The following is a 23,790-nucleotide window of genomic DNA, read 5'->3' as shown; positions in this document are numbered from 1 at the left end:
TTTCTAATGCATAAATTTTGGCCAATGTAGTTGAACATATTAATGTGTGTTAGCACAGAAGAGTTCTGTTATCCTTGTGTCATGCTCGGAGAGTAAGCACATTTACAAACACCAAATACTACACTATGTTTGTTTTCTATTAAGCTGGAAACCAACTAAATTTACACAAGTCATTATATATATATATTTATATATATATATATATATATATATATATATATATATATATATATATATATATACATATATATATATATATATACATATATATATATATATATATATATATATATATATATATATATATATATATATATACATATATATATATATATGTATATATATATATATATATATATATGTATATATATATATATATATATATATATATATATATATATATATGTATATATATATATATATATATATATTTGTATTTTTAGTTATATTGTACAATTATATTGTTAGTTGTGCAAACAGTTCATTTTCAGACACATATCATGAGTTATTTTCATGTGCTGTTTGAAGCAGTGCTAATGAAAGTACTCAAATGTCATTTAAGAGACTTTTGGAAGCCAATTTTGATAAAACTGGTGTCAATAGCTTTTGCTTTTTTTTTTTTTTTTTCATGTTGCTGTGACTCAGTGAATTTACCAGGGCTAGGCATATATTACTGCTGATGATGTACACATTATCCATACAAAAGCATACTGCTACTAATACAAATGACAGCTAACTGCATTTAACCTGGTGTTTCAGTGATTTTTACCAGACTAAAGTAATGAGAAGCCTGTTTTATTAACCAGGACAAACGCAGTAGTTTAACTTAGTTATTATCGTCTTCATATTTAACTAAAACTTTCACCTAGATTTAGGACCTGAGTCATTCTTACGCCACCAAGACAGTTTTCTTGCTTGAGTCTGGTAGAAAATGAGATAAAGCTGTTTGTCTGCTACCACGTGACTTTCTCGGTGTTTCTTAACCGAGTGTCACGTGATCCTGTTGTCAGCGTTTGCAGTGGTAGCGGTTATTAGTGTCAAAGGCGAACTTAATTAACCTCACAGCTTGCTTTTACAAACTAAAACGAAAGTCGAGACTCGCTGACAGTGAAACGTCGTTACCAGCGGCCTTTCAGTATTTTGCTTGTGTCTCTTTCCCTTGCTGTTGTGACGCTAACGTTAGCCTTGCTAGCACAACATCTGCTAACTGTAGCTAGCTGCGTCCCGTCGGCTGCTGCTGTTGTTGCTGTGATTTCATCCAGACAAGAAACATGACGCAGTTTGCTCGTTTCCAGTCATGGTGTCTTGGACTAACGCTGCCGTTGATTTTAGGTAAGTATGTTTTGGTTTACGTGTGAGAAATGACTTTATCAACCAGAAAGTTGTAAATCTATCCTGATCTGGTGCTAAAAGGCTGCGTTTTGCTGACTAACCCTGCTCCCGGGTTTCCCTTCATAAGGAGTGATTTTTATGATTTAGGATACATAATAATTTCCTACACCTTAACATTTAGTTTTACTGAACATGCAAGATATTAGTGAAATCTAAGTTCCAGACGTATATTCGTAAGACCAAGTTCAGTCACTTCTGTAGATAAAGGATAACCCAAAATCTAAAATATTATGAAATGTGTTATTTGCAGAGTTGAGTCGAGTAGTGTTAATCTGGTTGGTTGTGCGATAATAATTCCTTACAATCTGCAGGGCACCGTTCATGTGTGGTATAAGGGCTTCCTGAAATAAAACTAAACAAACAAACAAATATATATGTAAATATATATTAGCATCTTTCACATCATGTATTCTAATTTTAAAAAAGGCCAGAGTCACTAAAATACACAGGACTGACTTGAATTTGATGACAATGAAGAGAAGTGCAACTCAGCAGATGAAGTTGACCATAAAAATATTGAAAAAAAGACCCTAAAAATGTGATGAATTTTCTTTAAAGCGTAATGGATTTTTCTTTAAAATATACGCTGTGCATCTTGTGTCAGTTTGTTAATCATAAAAGCAGACTTAAAGGCCTGTAGCTGACCATCTGCAGCATTTTCAGGTGTGGGAGATAAGGCAGTGTAATGCTTCAGCTAATTCAGCAACACATTACTATGTAATATTCCTCTATCATGACCCAACATGCAAATGAAATGCAGAGTTCTTATGCATTACATTTGCATTGCATCAGATTGGGCCTTGAACTAATTATACTAAGCTTTGTCCTGCTTATTTATTAAGACAAATTAATTCAGTATTTATGTTGATTTCCATTACCCTTTGTTTGTATTCCACTGACTTTTTTTCCCCATGCATGTGCTTATTTTGCAGAGGGTGCTTGTCACAATTTTTTTTTTTTTTTTTTTAAATTAGAGGTGTCCAGAAAATGATTAAAACAGAGTGCATTATTGTTTTTTTAACCAGACAGCTCTTACCAATTGTTTTTTTTTAAAACAAATTCTCCCTTGATGGGTGATACAACAGGTGGTCTTTATAGACTGCAGGAACAAAATTGTCTATTTTTCATAACCCGTTGTAAGTAGTCAAGCTTAAAAGAATTGTTTTGGACAGAAAATTATAGCAGTGGCGTAAATGATCTTTTGGGATTTTTTTTGGAAAATTTTCTCAGGAATGAGAGTACAGTACATAGAAAGTAAGTGTACTTCACAGAAGATTTAAGATTTCTTTGCCTCTAAAGACTTGTACTGTATTTGAACCTTGCTGGATTCACCGCATTAGCAGATAAGCAGGTAACAAGTGTGACCACTGAAAATCATTTACAAAGGGAGAAATAAGCAGTGTGATACACTGGGTCTCTCAGGAATGTAATCTCTTATTTTAAGCTAAAGTTGTTTTCTAATGTCTTATAATATGTTTAGCTTTGAATGGCATTCAGATCAGACTTTATACTTATTGTGCAATTCATATTTAAGCAAACAAAGAAACTGTTTTTGTTGCCTTGTGTTATGACTAGTTAAAGTACTCCTGGGTATTGTGTCTAATTTCCCAAGTTGATTCAATTCAGATTGATGTTCTTGTTCTGTCCATCATTGGGTAAGTTAGTATATCTCCATTATCATAAAAACGTGTTATCTTAAAGAGATAAACCTTAAACCCGCATTGCCTCCAGACTGAAACTTCACATGACTGCTGGAAAAGGCATATTTAAGAGTCAGTAGTAGGATTCAGTGAATTAATGTCAGGTTTTGGGTTGAATATTTCTAGTATATGTGACAATGTTGACTTCTTTTTGCAGCCAAATTCTCCTATCGTATCCCTTAGCTCTTCTCTAATTTTATTACTTCTGTGCTGTTTACTGGCACAATAAATTTTTTAAATAATTTTTAGGGAAATTAAAATGATTGTTATTGCAAATATTTAAAGCAGCATAATCGATTTTTCTTTCAATAATTTTGTCCTGGAAAATGTGGCAGGTTAAAGTTTTGTCTTCATGTCATCCAATTACAAAAGCTGTAGTTTGATTTGTTTGAGATCATTTGTCCTGACAGTAATCAGTCTTTTCTTACCTATAATTTGATCCATAACATGTAGAATTAATGTGACAAATTGTCATGGAGACAAATACAAAAACTAGATGACAGTATGCTGGTTTTGCACTTGTAGTCAACAAACTAATACTTTGTTGAAATACCTTTTATTCTCAGACTTCAGTCTCACAGGTCAGGAGTTTATCAACATGCCATATCTGTTAAACTACGGTCAGAGATCTGGCTTAGCCATTCGAAACTTGTATTTAATTGAAGCCATACTTTCATTGAATTTGATATTTGCTTTGGTCATTGCTGTGCAAAAAGGTAAAATTGAGTTAAATCTGTCTAGCAGACAGCTAGAAGTAAATCCTCAGTTTAACTTTCCAATAATAATTATTTAACTGTTCTGTCTCACTTAGTTAAATCATACACTTATTTTTTTATTTTTGTGTAAACATACATTTTTAAATAATGGCTTTAGTACAAACCAATGACACTTAAAATGATAAATCTTATGTCACTAGGATTTCAAAAGCAGAATTTGTCGTTTTTTTTTTAGCAGTAATTATGTATATAAATTTGATAGTTTTTTGTACTTTTATTCTTGTAAAGGATGATAGTTCTCTATCACTGTAAAAAACCTTTTGTCCTTTAACTATTTCAAATAAAGTACCATTTTTATGTGTAGCTGCTGCTGTTTACATTCAACTTTCATAACAGTGTGTCACATGACCCTGATGTCAGTGTTTGCTGTGGTGACAGTGATAACTTGTCAAAGGCAAGCACAGATGCTGCTACTTGCACATACAAATGTTTTTGTTATCGCTATCAGCAATTCCTTTACAGCTTGACTCAGTACTGGGTTGTCAGGGTTAAGTTTCAACATCACACTTCAGGACACAACGTAAGAGCATTTATAAGAAATCCTGCTGTGTTGCTGCAGAAAAGTTAAACTCAGAGTAACTATATTTTAAGCAGATGAATATGAAAACAACAGTTTTAAGTCATAATTTGAAAAATAAGTTAAATTTCCAAGTTGTGTATCAGAATAAAGAACACTAAGTTTTGATATTGTAGTTTATAGAAGTTGAATCTGTCTGCCATGTCATGCCACATTTGTTTGGTCACATTTTGACTCTCTAACAATTATAAATGAACATATTTTGCAGCTGCTGCTCTGCACCAGAGTTTTGCTACTGTTTCGCCAACAACTACTCCCCAAACCACCGCTGCTCCGCACAAAGACCCTGAGAGACCTGAAAGAGGAAACTACCAGGTCACCAGTAGCAACGGCACCGTCTGTTTGCTAGCATACATGGGCATCCAGCTCAACGTCTCCTTCAACTCTGTCTCCCAGAATAAGGTGTCATGATAAAACCTGTTAGCTGTATAAACTGGAGGTAAAAGTATAGCCAAAAATGTATTAAAATGATTTAATCTTTTATTTACAGACTGTGCACGATGTTGTAAACCTAAAGCCGAATGCAACAAAGTTTTCTGGCTCCTGTGAGTCGGAGACTGCTCACCTGCAGCTCACAACAGACGGAGACAAAACCAACCTCACCTTTGTCTTCACTTTGGTGAGTTATTGTATCATGTGATCTGTCTTATTTTGCATGTTGTACTTCATAAAGAAACTACTAGATGGCAGCAAAGGCTCGACATAATCCTGTTCTAATGGAGCGATGCTGACTTAGAGGTCTTGTTTGTCTCCAGAATACAACGTCCAGTAAGTACCACCTTAGTGAGGTGACCCTGAAAGCATTTTGGCCTGGCGTGAAAGGTGAGTGGTGTTCTCTTCATATATTGTTAACACTTCAGTTTTGTCTTTACTTTTTTCCATGGTATTCAGGGTATATGTTTGATCAAATTAATTGAACTGTAATTTTGTCAACTTATTTGAAAATGAATGTAGATGCACAGAAAAGCAAATGTGTGAGGTTTCAGCTTTATAATTTATCCTAACTTATAAAGTACAAATGATGATTTTTTTTTAGGGTTATCTGTATAGATGGTACCTTACTGGTTTCCATACTGAGTCAGTAGCTCTTTATTGCAACAGAAAAGCCAGTTTGTTTTCAGGCGGGGTCAAAATTTAGCTTGAGGAGATTCAAACAGCCAGCAGTCTTTGACCAAAAGACTGAGAAACGAAACCAAACATGAAGCTTAGTTGAAGTAGGGTTGTGTGGCACTCCCTGGCTTCACCATCAGTGTATTACAAGGTTTTCCCTGCTCTTGCTTGCAACCATATGGGGTGTGATAGGTGATGTTGGATTGGTGATGAGCTCCTTGTGTTTTAAGCTGTGATCCTGTGCCTTTCCATCCACTTGATGACTGCAGCCTCCAGCCACATGCTGCAAAAGTATATCAGACTTGTTGCTCAGTGACTCCTGCTCACCAGTCATTAATCTCTGTGTTATCAAGCTTAATATAAAAAAGGGTGCTTTTAATCTGCTTAACTACAGCATAAGAAACACAGAGTTTTCTTCTTGAGCCACAGAGAAACTTGTTCTTTGTATTTCCATGTAAGGCAGAATGTGTGGAAGTGTTAATTTATGAAAATGGTTTGACCTCTTCTTCATAGGAACCCCTGTACACACTGCAACTAGAATCCCCCATCTTAGCGTGCAGAATACCAAAATCAGAGGGAGCAATGCTGCTAAAGACTCGACCAGGCAGTGGCATCCAAACAAAACAATTCCAACACCAAGCAGTTGTATGCATAGTCAACAAAAATCATGAGAACCACACTGTTCACTTTAGGTTTTTCTCTGGTTTCTCCTTTTCAAGCAAACAATACAAACAGTGAGTCAGGTGGAAGCAGAAACTCTGCTGTTTACAGATGTGCATCTCATGACGGCAGCACCAAAACTCTGCAAGCTAGCAGCTAAAAAGCAGCAAAGGGAAAAAAAAAAGATCACAAGATCATTAAGCATCTTACTTCTGCTGATTTATTCCAATACAAAACTCTGTTCAGGTGTTCTCCTGTGGTTCTGCCTTTGTTTGAATCAGGAAGGGGAGGCTTTACTTTTTCAGGGTAGACTTCTTCCTGGATACTGATGGTGTTTTTAAGGTGAATTTGGGGGCAATTTCTCATGCCTCTTTAAATGAAAGATGTTCATTATATTTCTGTCTTGCATTGGAGCTGATGATTGTTAAAGATAACCAAAGTCCGCTGATATGTTTCTGAGGTATTTACCTGTATAACACATCTATTTAAACATTTATAAAACTGCTCAGGTTTACTTTTTTACCTTTATAACTTCCTACATTAATTAGGCTACCACCCTGTGATTTTCACTTAAATTAATTGTAAAACTTTTACAATTTTATGCTGTGTTCCAGATTACATTATTTGGATGTAGTAACATATTGATTCTGACATGCCTGTAATTATCTTGCTTAATATTCAAACAAAGATTATTTATTTAGTTCTTTTATCTGTGAAAATGCACTTAGTTCATTTTGGGCATGTAGTCTCAGACAGGAGGCAGAAAAATGGACCTTGTAAAGAGGAGGCGGCATATGACACATTAAAAATGTAGTTTAATATTTAAATAGTCTACAGACAAACAGGATCCAAATGTCATCCTGTTTTTTTTTTTTGTACATCGTGTTAATCTGATTGTACCTTAAATGTCTTGTCTTCTAACACAGATCCCATCTCGGTCCAGAACAGTAGTCTGGACTACCTGCGGGGAACTTTGGGACTCTCATATATGTGCCGTGAGGAACAAACTCTCACTGTGTCCCAGAATTTTTCCATCAACACCTTCCAGGTGCAGATTCAGCCCTTCGGCCTGAAGGGAGACCAGTTTGGAGCAGGTGAACCCCCCCTCGCCAGTTTCAGTGTAATAAAAACCATCAGCTGCTTTTCTTTCTGTGATTCCTCATGTCGTCCCATCTCACCTTTTTGTTTTAGCTGAGGAGTGCCAGTTGGATGAAGATGACATGTTGATTCCCATCATTGTCGGAGCAGCTCTAGCAGGTCTCGTCTTAATCGTGCTCTTGGCCTACCTCATCGGCAGGAAGAGGAGCCACGCTGGCTACCAAACCATTTGAGGTTACTCGTGTGTTAGCAGAAGCCAGAATGTGCAATCCCCACTCCTGACATTAACCACTGACTTCATGCTTGACCTCCTTGCCCTCTTCCCTCTTCCCCCTCTATACCTCCATCCTTTTCTCTGTGCATTTGCTGTTCTTTGCCTCCATCAGTAACACTAGTTTTTATCACTATGGAGGTAGACATGCGCTTTCTGAGCTTCAGCACTCTTTGATTAAAAAGAGAAAGGGACTTTGCTGGGAAATGAAGATAAAAAAACCCTCTTCTGTTACAAAGTAAAGCAGGGGATGCATGATCAGAGGGTCCATGAGAGTCCTCATGCTGTGTTGCATTATTTACCATTTCTGTGAAAGGAATTTTCAAGGGATTTTGGGATTGAAGTGGATTGTTACTCAACCTTTTATTCTTATTTTATTTTTTTTCCTGTTTTTTGGGTGGCCGTTTTATTGGTTTTGCCCAAAATGAAATTTGTTACAAAGGGAATAACATGTCTGCCAGTTAAACTTAATCTAGTTCCAACATTAAAAATGTGTGTTTACTGCCGGTAATTGGCTTATTAAGTCTGCACGGTGGTTTTTTGTTTTTGTTTTGAATTTGAACCCACTGTGGGATTGTGTGCTGAAGGGAAAGATGTTGCACTGAAATCCTGAGAAACATAATAATTAAAATGGCCAAAACGCTCTGGTCAGTGTTTCAGTGCCTTCGTAGCTGTTACAGGGGCAAAACTCAAGTAAAGCCAATATGAGAGGTACTCACTCCCTCACTGATGGTGTGCTGCCATGTATGAGACATTTTCCTGTCTTTCTTCACCTTTGTGATCTGTTATTACCATAAAAACATACATTGTTTGAAGGAGAAGAAAACTGCAGATATATGTGGGGTTTTTTTCTTTTATTTTCCCCACTCATCTTAACCTCCAAACAGCAATTTAATATTATTTTAATGGATTTGTTTGAACTGTTTTTTAAGTGAGGAGTGAATAAAGGTGAACTAAGTAACCTCTTTGACTTTGTATTTTGCTTTCATGCATCTAATCATCGCTCAAACCTGTTCCTGTTTGGACTCTTTAGATGTGAAGATATGACAATAAATTATGTTTACGTCAGCCTTTGGTCTGGTCTGGGTTTGGTTTTAAACTACATTAACCAAGTAAGTACACAAAAAAAAACTATAAAAACAAGTATGAGGAAATCAAGATTACAGTCAAACAAACCATCTTTGAGTACAAAGGACAAATCAACAATTCATTTGTTTGGAGTATACCTATATATATATATATATATATATATATATATATATATAAAATAAATGTATAATCCTGTGTAAGATCTTATCAGGACCCTTTGTTCCCAATCTGATAATTTTTGATGGCATTTCTGACCTACCTTGGTCAGTTATAAAACATATAGAACAACCTTGAAGTTGTATCTGTAAAGCTGTGTTCAGCATGTTTTAGAGTTAAGTTAGTTCTGTGACTCCACTCTGCTTTGCCATCAAAACTGCTATCAAATCCTTGAAATGCATTATTACACTCTACACCAATCCTGAAAGCTATAGCTGCCATCCAAGACTATTACTGTATTGAATCAGAATATATTTGCATTACTGTAGTTAAATGATCGCCAATGAGATTGTTGTTACAAAGCTAAAATGTTTTTCCTATGCCCTGTTTAACTGGATTTCTGGCTCGAGATTTAAAAGAGAATGACTTTCAAAGTACATTTTAAACATTTTCTTTGAATAAGAAAATACTATTTATTGCAAATAAAAAAATAAAAACCACTTTACTTATTGCTCAACAGGCCATTTACATGAAAATGTGTAAGTTTAAGTTTGAATGTAGACAGTAAATATGCCTCGAGTGTTTATCGACCAATCAAAGTTGGTGGCTTTCTGGCTGTACTTTACAGTAAGCCACATTTTGCCCAGTAAAGCAGTTCACCAGTATTGGTTTTATATCATTCAAATATGTACTAATCTGGACACATGTCACAAAATGCAGTAACGGGTTTTTAAATAGTTCCTAAACATGCATCTGCAGATGGGGTTATTGTTTTTGTCAGGCATGAGTGAAGCCTCCAATTTCCACTTTATGGTAAATAATGATAAATAAAATATCTTGCCACAGGTTTGGAACTCCTGATGAATGAAATGACCAATTTCTCTGAGGTTTTTTTTATGGTAAGGATGCTTTTATTATAAACTAAATTAGGGAACAGGTGATGCAGACTTTGCTTTCAGTTTAAACCAAGGCGAAGCAAGAGGTTACATTTAGTAAATTAGGACAGTTGTTGCCATATGAAAGTCTTAATATACAGTTTTATGGTTCATTCCCTTTGTACAACTTTCTTAAAACAGAGACAAAACATTAAAAACTCAGCATATACAAATGAATCTGATCAGAGTTAGCAAAATAAAACTGACCTATACTTTTGGGAAGCCTTGAGGTTAATTATTTTTACTGTATCTACAGCAGCACAGTTATTTGGAGAGAACAAATGATCCAAAGCCAAAAGGAAAGGCTGAGAAACTGCATTGCAACTCATCTATTTTTTTATCCAGTTTTATAGATTCGAGTGCAAAAAATCAATTGAGAAAAATCTTCCTAATGAGCCACCTCCACAGGACAATGCGTTTGTCTCTCTGACCTTCAGCAATCTGTATGAAATTCTGTTTTAAAATATTCAGCAGCAAGCAAACAATTATTCTTTAGCTGTGTTGACTGTGTTGCATCTGCCGTGGACAGGTGTGCAGAGTCTTTGGAAATCAAACGTAGAAAAGCAGATGGTCGTCTTCATGGTCGTCTTGATTCCTCCTCCAGGATTTGTCGTCTGCATTTCTCTCTGAGTTTATCAATAGTTGCCATCGACAGGCTTCCTGGTTCTGTAAAGATCTTCTGCAAAGCAAAATTTGACAAAATTATGAAAATGAAACTGTTCTTGTAGAAGATTTGATTTTGTCTGTACAATCTCGTCCGCTTAGGTCTGTCAATGTCTTTCAGGAGAAGCCTTAACACAAGTTTGTCATTTTTGGCAAAGGTTTGTCAGTGCAGGAGTGCAGCATCTCTGAAGCTTCTCTGAATGTGTGCTTCATCGCACCTGCATGAAACCATGACAATCCAGGGTGAAAGCTCCACAGGTGATCTGCTTGAAGCACTCACACACATCGGGTAAAGAGCGTGCTCGCAGTATCTCCATCTGATGGTGAAGGATGAGAGTCAAAGCAACTCGAAAAAGGACCTTGGAGCCTTCGTAGAAAAGACAATCCCAGATCCGGAGAACTGTCTGCAAGTGTGGGGAACAAAAATAAAAATAAAAAAAAGGCCTGTAAGAGGATCAACAAAGATACTGGTTTTGTTGACCGAAATCCCAACTTTCACGCACCTCAATTGGGAGGATGTCAATATAGAGACAGATGAACCAACGGGATACCACCAGGGTCCATATGCCAGGATACAAGGCCATAAGCTGTCCAACCACAGGGGCTTTGGCCTTCACCAGCTCTCCGAGGACCTCTTGGTCAGTCTTCAACCCCAACATGTCTGGGCTGTAGTAATCTGGAATTTCCCACATTTTATTTACTTTTTCTTTTCTATATTAACACTGCTGTCGTCATGAATGAGCCCAGTTAAAGTTCACTGCTAAGCAGATGATGACGGCACATAATTGTAAGAATAAATATATCATAAGAAGATATAATCTTAAAAAAACTGTCCCTGACACAGCTGATGTAAAACAAGACTGTTTTCTTGGCTCTGAGGCCCATGTGATGCCCATTCTGTCATCAGCAGTCTGTCCATCTGGTCACATGCACCACACCACACGGATTGATTCGATCCATATGAACAAAATTTAAGATTTGGAGGCTCAGCAATAACTTGATAACAGCGTGAGCCAAGCCAGAGTTTAACTGAGGCCTCTAACAGTTTCTGTTGAAATTAAAGCAAATATACCAGGGAGTATTCTGCCCAACAACGCATCCATGAGCCAAAAGGATTTTTCTTCATCTTTGGTGATGATGATGAGGTAGCCCGCGATGAAGTTCATTCCCTGAAATAAACAGAGAATTTGGCATTACTGGTTTTAGAAATAAAAATACTCCACTGAGAGGATCCAGGTTGCGAATTCTGTGCTTCGTTTCTTCAGTATGTAAACACTGACACATTTTTCTTACTATTATTTGTAATGGAAAAAAATAAATAATAGGGTTGGGCTTTAAGTGAACAGTTTGCGCTTTAATTCAAGGGATTAAAAAATTAGAGTACCTTCATTTTTAATATTTGGTGAAGTGACTGATATCTATCAGAATTAGTAAATGTATGGTTCGCTATCATTTGTCAGGAAATGTAACCCCAGTACCAAAAAAGTTTGGACACTGTAAAATGTAAATAAAAATAGAATGTATTCATTTCTAAATCTAATAAATCCACACGTGAATGCCAATTAAACATAAACATCATATCAAATTTTGAAACTAAGGCATTTTACCATTTTAAAAATACTAATTTAGAATGAAATGGACACAAACACATCTCAACAAAGTTGGAAGAGAGGAAGAAAAGACTGTAAAAACAATTGAACAGCCAGGAAGAAGTTGAAAATTAGGTTGAATAGCAATATTTTAGCAACAGGATTGGGTATAAGTTCCTCAACATAAACGCGTGGCGACTTTGAAGATCTCATCGTCTGCAGTGGCTGTTAAGAGACTGAACGAATTACAGGGAATCTGTATGAGCGAAGGCATTTCTAGAAATCACTCTCTGTGAACACAGTTTGCCATGCAATTAAAAAATGCTGATTAAAGCCCTGTCATGCAAAGAAGAAGCCTTTTGTGAGCATGACCCAGAAATGCAGCTGTCTTTTCTGGGCCAAAACTCATTTAAAGTGTTCTGAGACAAAATAGAAAACTGTTCTGTGGTCAAATAAATCCAAACATGTAATTGTTTTTGGAAAGCATGGACATGGAGTACTGAAGTCTGAGGAAAAGAGGGACCATCCAGCTTGTTATCAGTGGACACTTAACCTGCATCTCTGATGGTATGCATGGGGTTGCATTAGGGGTAGCTCACACATCTGTGAAGGCTTTATTAGTGTTGACAAGTGTTCAGGGGTTTAACAGCAACTAGCGGTACTAACAGTCATCAAACGTGTGGACATATCTACCCATTCATATCAAACAGAAGTCATTTTGAATGAATTCATGCACCCAGACTTTTGATTGGCACTCTATGCTGCCCATCCAGACATCTTTTTCAAAGAAGGTCTTGCATATTTTAGACAATGCTAAACCATATATTGCATCTATTACAACAGCATGGCTTCGAAAGAGCTCAATTGCAAAAACCAAAAATCTGGCGAAAACAAACCCAGGACAGGACTGAAAAGAATAGGACAGCATTCCCCTCCTAAAGCTCCAGCAACTAGACTTCTCACATATTTAAATTTATTAAAAGAGGATGGATATTACACAGCAACAAGCATCACCTTGTTTCAACTTTTTAAATACGTTGCCGCAGTCAAATACAAAACTAGCTAATAGTTTCCACAAAATGCGAAAATGTCTCAGTTTCAACATCTAATAGGTTGTTTATGTTAAATGGATTTATGGGATTTGAACATCATTTCATACCAGTATAATTTACATTTACAGTGTGCTGATCTTTCAGTGATTATAATTTACCACAGACTAAATAAATGGACTCAAAAAATGAAAGCACTGGTTTGTTCAGCAATGTTAAAAAAAAACAACAAAACATCGTGGAAGTTGAAGATGAAGATAGCTTACTTCTTGAAAGTCCTTTACAATATTAACGAAAGTCTAAAAGACACTTGAGAAGATATGGAAATCATTGTGAGTCTACGGTGACGGCACGCCTTCACAAATGTAAATACTGAAGGTTTGCCTCAGGCTGCAAACAACAAATAAACAGAAGGGATCAAACTGCTTGGAAACATCTAACAGCCTCACAGTTTTGGAGCATGCCAGGCAGATTGATCCCACCATGATTAGATGGAAAGGGTAAGATTCCTGATGCAAAGCATGGTGGTGGCAGTGTGATGGTAAGGGAACCTGTAGCTGCCAGGGGAATGGGGTCTCTTGTGCTGTTAAAGTCAGCGTTCTTGAGCATACTTTTACTTTCCCAAAGGATCATGTGAAGCTAAAGAAACCTCTCATATTGGCAGCAACTCCAGGTAGTTGCAGGTAAGGCAAAAGGCTGTAACGTGAGGAAACCGATGTCTGTCAGTTCCAGGCTTCATGTCTGAGATTTGCATACATGATCTAACAGCAGTCCTTATAATTTACTTCAACCCATAAAATGAGGTGGTAGTTCTACACAGTTGATGCATTATGTTGAATTAAAGCAAAGAGTCTACGTTCAAATTAAATTTTATCTCAAATCTATCACTTCCACCCTTAAAGTAAACAGTTTTTTCCTCACCTGACAGTAGCCCACACTCTGATTATGTTGTCCGTAGGCCAGCAGCACGTTGTACAGGGCTTTCTGCAGACCAGGCTCTGCTTTGGTCTGGAAGAGGATGTTGTCAGGAAAGGTCCGATGCATGTCTGCCCCAAAAAGGAGAGTTACTATCGTAGAATTTGAACTCAATATTTCCTTTTTCTTTTTCTTCTGCTGAGAGTTAAGAATGGGCAGCAGTGAAGTGACAGTTTTGCCAGACCTGTGTGAATGCTCTCCTTCAGCTTGGTGTCATGCTCCATCACCAGGAGAGATTGGTAATAACCTGGTTTTCTCTCCAGTTGCTCCTGAGCGCCGCTTGCTGCCATCCAGATCCTGGCACGATGCTCATTGGGTACACCTTTACGCACAAACCTCTTCACTTCCGAGAGACATTTTTACAGCATCACACACTGTGACCTCTGAACGCCTGAACAGCAAATTCATTGTGTTCTTATTTACTGTTTGTACCTGTCAAGTTCTTCTCCACACAAGGCTTCTCTTGGAGGAGCTTCGACCATCTCATAGACCTTCTGTTGAGGACAGCTACGTAGTCGTTCATCATCTCTTTATAAGGCTCAAAATCATGGAGTCTCTCAAAGCCGTAGGGGTCAAACCTGCTGGGAGAAATTCAGTCCTTCAGAAAAAGATACATGAAGTTCATAAACTGACACTTAACTCCCCACCCTTCTTTCTCTTCTGTTCAACGACTCCAAAAGCCGCCTCCGCTGGGTAGAGTTTCTGTGGTGAGGTGATCAAATGCACTAACTGGATGAATAGTTAAGCATTAAATTACTTCGGAGCCGGACAAAAAGCAAGCAGCAAAATTCAAGCTAAAGAATAACCTGAGAAAACACCTGCAGTTTTTACATAAACAACAAATGGGCGTTTTATTTATTTTGTTTTATAGCTGCTGTACAGGTTTATAGTAAAACAAAGCCAGAGAGTAACAGAGGAAGACAGGTGATATAAATAAAAGGTCACCAGGGAACCAAACACTCACACTATCAGGTGTAACAAAAAAAAAGACCAAACAAGAATTAACAATGTGAATTGTCGCCCATAAAAAGTGGAATAAGTGACAAAACGTGCAGTTAAAGAACACTGAAGGCCGCACAAAGCTCACCTGCTACTGTCGTCATGACATGCCAGAGGCTGAGTTGCATCTCCTTTCGTTTCTCTCTCCATTGCATGTCATGTGCTGCAGGCGCAGTAATCAATAAAAGCAAAAGCGACCCGTAACGAGCTTATTTCATATTTACTACCTGAAAAAGACCAGCCTGTTGTGAAGGTAAATAACAAAGCAGTCGGAGTTCCAATGTCTCAGCTTACAGCACTCACCGAGAGGAGGGGCCAGCACAGGTAACATCTACAGGTGTGTGCGCTTTATTTGCACACATAACAATAAGAGGAAGACAAGCAGAAATGTTTGCATTACTGTCCTCTGACATATCTGTGTTCATTAATATTCTTTCTGCAGTTTTACTGGTGTCCATGATAGGTTTATTAACAAGGTAATCTATCTCAGTTCATTCAGTTTACGCTGGTGGAAATGTTTTCAGCATTCATTTATTTACATCCAGCAAAACCATCAAAAGCAACAGATTTCTTTTGGCAGTGCAGGTATGCACATTCTTGAAGCGCTCCAGCTACACATTTATCAAATCATTTGTCCAAATCATAAATGTGAAGTTCTAACTCTCTGCAGATAAAATCCCCCCCCTCAATTGTGACTTTAACTTAGAAGAAAATGTGTAGTTAATGAAAAAACTGTATCCTACAGGTGTTTGTAAAACAATCTATAACCCTTTTTTTTTTAACATAAAACAACAGCAATAAATGCAAAACAATTCTGCAACAGGATCCGACATGCACAAGCTCAGTGAAAATATCTTTCTGGAAAATCAGGAAATCTCATCATTAAACAGATTTTTATGTCATTGTGCAGTCTAATGCTATAAAATGAGATAAACATTTTTTTTTAAAAATCGCAAAATGTGTTGGAAAGGAACACAGGAAGCGATCTCTGCAAAACATCATCAAAAAGACACTTCAGTATAAAACACATGGTTGCTTTCTTTATAGGTCAGTGACATGTATCTGATATCTGAAGTCTGTTAATATCCATTTCTGTTGTTCTCTATATTAATTTCCTTCTGTGAAGCTGCTTTTATCCAGCAACAAACGAGCTAAATACATATGTGATTATGGAAAAAGTCATGCTTTATTCATCTTTCTTAAATCAACAATATACTTATGCTACTTACACGATGTATCAACAATATGTTCTGATCACTATCTTCAGTAACACTGACCAGGTGGGGTGGAACAGGAACATAAATATCAAACAGTCAGGTATTTATTCTTAAGGCTTGCTTTATCATCCTGTTGTTCGCCCTCTTTTGTATCCTGATTTCTGAACTTAGGACATCTCGCTGCAGTAACATACAGATATGTGCCATGCAATCCTAAAACTCTGTCATTTCTTTACTTTAAAGTTATCTTAAATGCTGCAGAAAAGTCTTTTTAGCATCAAAATATAAATCCTCAGGGGTTAAACTGATAAAACATTTTTTCCTAGGTTCCTTATTTAAAAAAAAACAAAAAACGAAACAGTAGAAAGGACTACATTACATTTAGCGCCACCTCCAACTGAGATTATTGAAAGGAATACCACAAATAAGTATCATTCATCTAAATTAAAGAACTGCCTTTACTTTAGTGAAATGTATTCGTGAAACCAGCCCAAGGTGATGTAAAATGAGTTTAACATGCTTTCAATGAGAACCTCACAATTCCATGACTTGACATCCACCAAACAATTAAACCAACAGCATATCATCAACAATATTGAGGCATCCTGTTAAGAGATCTTAGCATTTACTGTACATAAAACAATCATCTTTTGTATTTATAAATTGAACATATTTATATTATTCTTCATATAGCTCTCTTTGTAAACTGTCCCAATAGATACAGTATGTACAGTAAAAACTGCACCAGTTCTGTTGGTGCTGGTGTAGTGAGCACTCAGTCCCCAAAGTTAGAGTAAGACATGGGATGTTTGCAAAGTCATTCAGAGCTTCTTATAACAAACCAAAGCCGACTGGAAAGAATCTTAAAACACACAGCTTTTTCCTCTCCAGTCCATGTAAAGTACACACAGCCAGTGAACCTCCTCTCAGTGCTGTGTCAATCCCCTCCCGCGGGGCGGTAGAGCTCCTCCTGGAGCAGAACTGTGGGCCGTCCAGGATACTGAGTCTCTGGCAATGTCCGTATGATGCCTCAGTCTCAAGAGGACAGAAAATGCGGCCAGCTGTTTTTATAGTTTTTACTCAGCTCCCTGAAAGGTGGTTTCCTGACAGTTTCAAGTGCTCCTGTTTTCTCTCTCTGAATCCAACGATTTTTGCTTTTTTAATTTTTTTTAAATTTTTGTACAAGTCTTAAAAAAAAACTATGATGTCGCTGTAAAAGAAACAAAGTTCTGGATTTCCAGAGGCAGGATTGGATTTAGAGAGTTTTACGTTTTGATCCTGTCACAATTGGTCGAGCAAATTCCACAAAATCATCTATAAGGACTGGCCATGCACCTGGGGGAGAAACAAAAACGCATCATTAACCACCAAGGTGACGGACTAGAGAGGAATCTCAAACAAGTTTGATGGACTTGGGTCCAAAAATCAAAACGTACCTTCTTCATCATAGTTTGACATGTCATCTGCTATCATGTTACCAAAGTCCAACAATAAGTTCCATGTGTCCTTTGGGATGGATCGTTTATGATGCTCCTGTAATGAAAAAGGTTTTGGTGAACATGGAAGAGAGGAAAAGGGTTCATAGAACTTTTTATAATTAAGATGTCATCCAATGTCACAGCAGAGTTTATCACTCTGAGCCAAATCAGCAAGGTTTTGTTTAGGCCAGTGCCCTGTGGTTCCACTCCCTGAGCCCAACTTTACTTTAAGTATCTAGGGGGAGTTAAAGGAATCTGCAAGCTTTTGTCTCTAACTAATGCCTTGTAGGTCTTGGCTGCAAGACCTGTGTGACCTAAATGTCCTTAGTCTGCAAGAGTCCATGGATTTTCTTTGTGGTCAAGCAGGTACAACCTTAATAAAGTGAGCATGTTGACTTGATTAAACCCAATTTAATAATACAATATACCAGTCAAAGAAAGCAAGGAAAAGAACAACTTAGATGTTTAGAAAATAACTGTTATCTTCAATTTTACACTGTTATATATATGCCGACTGCGTGTCCATGCACAGGAAGCTTTAACACAGAAATGACATCATATCCTTGGATTTTAGCAAAAAATGTTGCCATAACTTTTATGTAAAACTCCTGCTAGACATTATGCTGTCAGACACTGATGTAGAAGTTATTAGGGCTGTGATGATATGCTTTCATCCTGATTTGATTCCGATTTCTTTTAGTGCCGATTCGATTTAAATTGCGATTTCAGTTGAGAAAAAACAACACAGTAGCCAGACCATCATTCTGCTGCTATAAAGCCCAAGAAGACAAGCTCAATAAAACAGTAAAAATTACAAAAAATTTCATATCATGGATTATTTGTATTTATTTGAGAAAAAATTTTTTAACCAAAAAAAATCTGTTTTAAAATTGTGATGCAAAAATCCTGATATTTGATTTTTTCGATTCGATTTCCCAGCCCTATAAGTTATGGTGGTGATTCTGACCATGTGACGTGAACTTCCTGGTCCTTCGGTTTGCCTAGTTTAGAGATGGGCTTCTGCTTCTGCTTGTGTTAGGAGTTTCCCTGCTGCAACACACCTGACACACATCAGACTTAATTAGCAGACTTGGTTAGAACTTGACATCAAATTCTGCACAAGTCTGCTAATTACTCTTTGATTTGAGTCAGGTGTGTTGAAGCAGGGACATTCCCAACACTTGCAGGACCTTCAGGAATTGCCCACCCCTGAAGTTGACGCATGAAAACATAATGTCATGAATACCGATCAGTTCATTTATTTTAGCTGGTGTAGCAAATGTTCGCCGTTGATCCATTTTAAGACTCAAATTGATATCCTTGCAAATGAAAGATGAGTAAATGTTGATTTTTGTTGTTATTGCAAACGTTTGCCCATTTGCCACTTGTAAATATAAAGTAGAAATTAAAAATCTGTCAAGGTGTTTTTTTTTTTTTTTGGGCAATCCTGCAATTCTTGGTGCAGAACAAGGCTAGTAATTTTTCCACTAAATTAAATTGTCCCAGTAAAAGTCACAAACAGGACTTTCACAGGGCGGTGGCATTGGGCCAGAGGTTTTTAGACAATAAAACATATTTAGACAATAAAACGTATTATTTAAAGCTGTTCAACGATTCTGTTACGGTGTGCAATACTCGATTGGCACATGGACAATGTCACTATGATGACTCACCAAAAGGAATCTATTCCAAAGATCCAGGAACTTAAATCGCCCTGACAGAACCAGGTTCCAGTAGGCTACAGCCATTTCCAAATCTGCCCAGACACACAAAGCCACTCTTCAGTTAATCTGTGCACAAACTAACAAAAATCAGTCAGCAAATCCTTGTTATTTGCTCTACTTACCGAGACCCTTCTGTCCAGGATTTTTGGCAAAGTTAAAAGTGAACTGATAGAAATCCTTGAACTTTCCGCTATCTTTTAGCTCCTGCTCTAATCTTGGCAACAGGGCCTTTAATTTTTCAGGGCTGTCACACCTAAAACAAACAAAACAAGTAAATTTGAACCAAATGATCTAAAAATAACTGGATGTGAACACTCCAACTGATTATACCATGACTGTCTTTATGCTGATGACAAACTGACTTAAAGTGGTGCAAACACATGAACCTCTGAAATCAAAACACTAAAACTCTTTTATTTAGTCATAGCATGGAGACATAGAATACTCAGGCAGTGGGTGGATCTATATTTAGCCAGCTTTCCCTCCCAAGAGCTACACTAAGAGTACCACCATGTGAAGATACTTTAGGCATGTCACACACTGCTGATGTCGACACTCACCCAAGCTCTGTCATTCCATCCAGAAACTCCTTCTTGGTGAACTCGCATTGAGTGGCAGCACGAAACTTCCACGCAACGACCAGCACGGTGATGCTGGCTGGATCCAGTGAAAGGTCATCACAAAACTGCTGGATTCCATCAATACCAATTTTGTTCTCATCTTGAGGATCTTAACACAAAAACAAACAGTTAAACTTATGTTTTGTAAACAAAGGTTGGCTCTACTTTGTCACAATGTGCCTTTTTGGACTTTCTTTATGGCACACAATAGCAGCATAAAACGTGAGTTTTTCTGCTTGCCTTTGTAGCGATTGTAGAGCTGCTCCAGCTTTTTCCGGTCCACTGATGTTTTCATGGATTCCTTACAGTAAAGTTCTGGGTTCTGAAAATAGTTATCTGTTGCAACTTCTAGTTTCCAGTCATTTTGTGTGAGGCAGTACACAGCTGTCTTCTCCCCAGCCTGTGTGAAGGACATGAACTGCCGTACCTTGTCCCTCTGTGAAGACTTCAGCTTATGCTGCGTAAATACAGGATAGGGGCTGTCAGGTACTGGTGCGATCAGCCCAGGGAATACAGACAACAACATGCAAACACATACCGATACACCAACAAAAACACACAGCGACACATAAACATCTACAGGCATTCAGGCTACAATGGAGCACAAAACAGACTAGTAGAAACTCAGAAACGCTGATTTCAATAGGAAAGTTAGTGACAACAAAAAGCAAACACTATAAAAGACCAGCCAAGACGCAATGATGGGAATTATATCTTGTCCATGAGCAACATTGGCTTTCTGAAGAAGGATGTTGTGGATACTCAAAGCACATGCTGTACCCCAGAGGGCCCCTCAGATAACTACAGTCATGGATGTAATATGAGTAGAGAAATGGGATGCCATCACAGGGACCTAGAGGTGCAACAAGTCTGGAGTGTAACACAAACACCATGGCATGCGTATTTTGAAGTATTAAAAGGAAATATATTGGAAAAAATTCAAAGTTCAAGTAGTTGGGACATGCTTACATTAAACACTCAAACAACATCAGTTTTTAATGCAAGCACAATGAGTTATTTGTTACTTATTGAGTTAGAAATTCAGTTAGAAAAAAATTAGCAGAGAATATTGTTTGATAATGCAATCATGAATGACTACAGGGCTTTAAAACAATCAGATCTCACAATAAGTTGGAGATTACATCGAGCTTTCAAACATTACTCATATGGCATAAACAGCTGATTAACAGGAATTTGTAGACTGCATTAAAGCTCATTTGTTTGCTTTAGAAAACATGCTAAGTCTGTTGATTTCAGCAGCCCAAAATGCTTACAAATGTCCCTTCTTATTGGTAAACAATATTTTTGTGCTTTGGACTGTTTGTTGGATATAAATTGTACAGAAAACGAAAAAAATTTCTGACATTTCAATCCGATCTGAACCCTGAATATAAATAGAGGACTGACACACAACATGAACTAGTCTTTCTATCATGAAAAATCATCATGCCATGTCCTCCCACAGTCTAAAACCACTGAGCACTTCACCCAACAGAAGCATCTAGCAAAAACAGAGACTAAAACTAAGTTTACAAAGCTACAAATTTATTAATGACGCATCATGTCAATGATCTGTAGTGTTGTTGTTGAAATAGCCTCGATTATTGTGTTACCAGATGGATAACGTGAGGTTAGCATACTCTACATAACACCGGCTAATAACTTACACTGGCTAGCGTTAGCAGAGTTAGCCGGAGGGTTCTAACATAAAAATTGAGGATTACATCTTGGGAGAATATTGTCAGTGTGGTTATGATTAAACTGGGATTTCACTCCAACGACCCTGTGTGTGTCTGTCTTTGTGGTTCAGCAGCTGACCTGCTAAAAGCCGAAGTTACCAGACTGCCGAAAAAGGGACGTGTGGCTAATGCTAGCTGCTCTCAAAATATCAACTGACCTTCCCTGTAATAGCAACGATTACAAAAAACTGTTCACTGTAAGCTTGCAAAAACACACAGCATCATGTATTTTAATCATAAGATAGTAGCCTTGATGACAACAATTGATGGCACTAAAGCCAATGCCCGGGTTTGTGTTTATTTTGGTTACCTACCATTTTTACACCCGCTGTTTGACCAGTTTGGTAGCCCGACTGTTGCTCAAGTTGCGCATGCGCGGAGGAAGTAGGTGAACCGCTATTGGAGGTTTCAAAGGAAGATCTTTTTGCAGCATTTCTAAATCCAGCATTATGAACAATAACTCTTTAAGAACATTAATATGGCAAACAGTAAATGCGCTGTGACTATTCTTCAATGTATGTGAAATATTGTTCATTGTGTTAAAATTAGCCTGCGAGTTGCTCAAAAGCTCTTTCCCATTTTCAATGTCAATAAAAAGGTATAACAATCGTCATGCACTAGTCTTCATTAGAAAAACAAAAGCAAATGTTACCACTGACAAACGTAGAGCCAAAAAAAAAAAAAAAAAAAAAAAAAAAAAAAAGTTTGACCTATTAGATTTGATGGCTATAAATTCAGCATTCAGCATGTGTGGTGTTTTTTATTACTTTGTTTCCTTTTTCATTGCTATTTTTTAAAGGTGTAATAAGAAATTAATTAACCAATTTCTCACTAACAATAACAAAAATCTAACAAAATTTTATTTAACTATTTTCAAATGTGATCTGAGAGGACAATTATTTTGATTATGCAATCCCATTTACTTCTGACGTGTTTGCTGAGGATGAAAAGGTGTAGAACTGCTAAGGAAGCTGCTAAAGATGCTGCTAAAGGAGACTGGATAGCGCTAGTCATTGATAAAAAACAAAATTGCAAATGAATAATATCTCCCAGAAAGACTGACAATGTACACTTTCTACATAATACATTAACCCATTATTTGGCAAAAAAACAACTATTTGATCCCTTCATTAGACATGCACATACCTTTGCATGCTAGTCCATGAAATCATTGAAGCACACCAGTCATCACGCTTCAGGTCACATCCCATCTACTACATTTAAATCTTCATCATTAAATTTGAAAAAAACTCTTAGTGCTATCCAAATTACTGTATAACTTTTTATATTCTAAAAACACATATTTATGATTAAATATGTTGTAATCGGCTACAATTTCCAAAAAATACTTTGTTGAAAGTTTTTCAATGAGTGTCTGATAAAGGGTTCAATCATAGGCTTCTTCATCTTTATTGCAAGATGCACCACTGGAACCATTAATTCTTTCCTACTGCAAAAGCCTTATATACTAATACAATCTTTCTGCACCTAAAGAAAAACATGCAAAGCTGTTAAAAGTAAAAATGAACCCCACCCTTTGCCCACACGACCAGGACATATACATATACATTTTTCAACTGAATGTGACCATCACTGACTACATTTAATCTTTTGCCATACACAATATTTTATTGGCAAGTCAGGTATCACAAAACATCTTTTTCAAAGATTGAAAGGTATATATATACATATACATACATACATACATACATACATACATACATACATACATATATATATATATATATATATATATATATATATATATATATACATACATATACATACATACATACATATATATATATATATATATATGCATATATATACCTTTCAATCTTTGAAAAAGATGTTTTGTGATACCTGACTTGCCAATAAAATATTGTGTATGGCAAAAGATTAAATGTAGTCAGTGATGGTCACATTCAGTTGAAAAACATTCTTCTCATTTTACAAAAACAGTATCTCTGTAA

The 23,790-nt window shown here is 36.9% G+C and overlaps 3 protein-coding genes across 4 annotated transcripts; 1 reads left to right on the top strand and 2 right to left on the bottom strand.

Moving 5' to 3' along the window:
* The first annotated feature begins 988 nt into the window (after positions 1-988).
* Positions 989-8,545, top strand: lamp1b (lysosomal associated membrane protein 1b). Its single transcript, XM_079254854.1, has 6 exons — positions 989-1,332; positions 4,654-4,847; positions 4,936-5,064; positions 5,201-5,267; positions 7,142-7,309; positions 7,407-8,545. The coding sequence occupies exons 1-6, from the start codon at positions 1,272-1,274 to the stop codon at positions 7,544-7,546; spliced, it is 759 nt and encodes a 252-aa protein (XP_079110980.1). The 5' UTR covers positions 989-1,271; the 3' UTR covers positions 7,547-8,545.
* A 1,796-nt stretch (positions 8,546-10,341) lies between these two features.
* Positions 10,342-15,189, bottom strand: LOC306766820 (growth hormone-regulated TBC protein 1-A-like; the record flags this gene model as incomplete). The annotated part of the gene is made up of 8 exons (XM_079254670.1): positions 10,342-10,443; positions 10,646-10,831; positions 10,931-11,103; positions 11,500-11,596; positions 13,987-14,111; positions 14,225-14,383; positions 14,473-14,618; positions 15,128-15,189. The coding sequence occupies 8 exons, from the start codon at positions 15,187-15,189 to the stop codon at positions 10,342-10,344; spliced, it is 1,050 nt and encodes a 349-aa protein (XP_079110796.1).
* Positions 15,079-22,166, bottom strand: dcun1d2a (DCN1, defective in cullin neddylation 1, domain containing 2a). Of its 2 annotated transcripts, XM_079254613.1 has the most exons (7): positions 22,132-22,166; positions 20,319-20,535; positions 20,019-20,187; positions 19,581-19,711; positions 19,408-19,490; positions 17,693-17,789; positions 15,079-17,591 (listed from the first exon to the last, which is right to left on the bottom strand). In XM_079254613.1, the coding sequence occupies exons 1-7, from the start codon at positions 22,132-22,134 to the stop codon at positions 17,512-17,514; spliced, it is 780 nt and encodes a 259-aa protein (XP_079110739.1). In that variant the 5' UTR covers positions 22,135-22,166; the 3' UTR covers positions 15,079-17,511. The 2 variants fall into 2 exon arrangements, with proteins under 2 accessions (XP_079110739.1, XP_079110738.1); XM_079254612.1 differs by lacking the exon at positions 22,132-22,166 and having other exon boundaries at positions 20,319-20,757.
* Positions 22,167-23,790: the final 1,624 nt, after the last annotated feature.

This window comes from Telmatherina bonti, assembly GCF_933228915.1.
Source record: "Telmatherina bonti genome assembly, chromosome: 15".
Lineage (NCBI taxonomy): Eukaryota > Metazoa > Chordata > Actinopteri > Atheriniformes > Telmatherinidae > Telmatherina > Telmatherina bonti.
The sequence above is the reverse complement of the archived record's forward strand: the minus strand, read 5'-3'. Positions and strand labels throughout refer to the sequence as shown.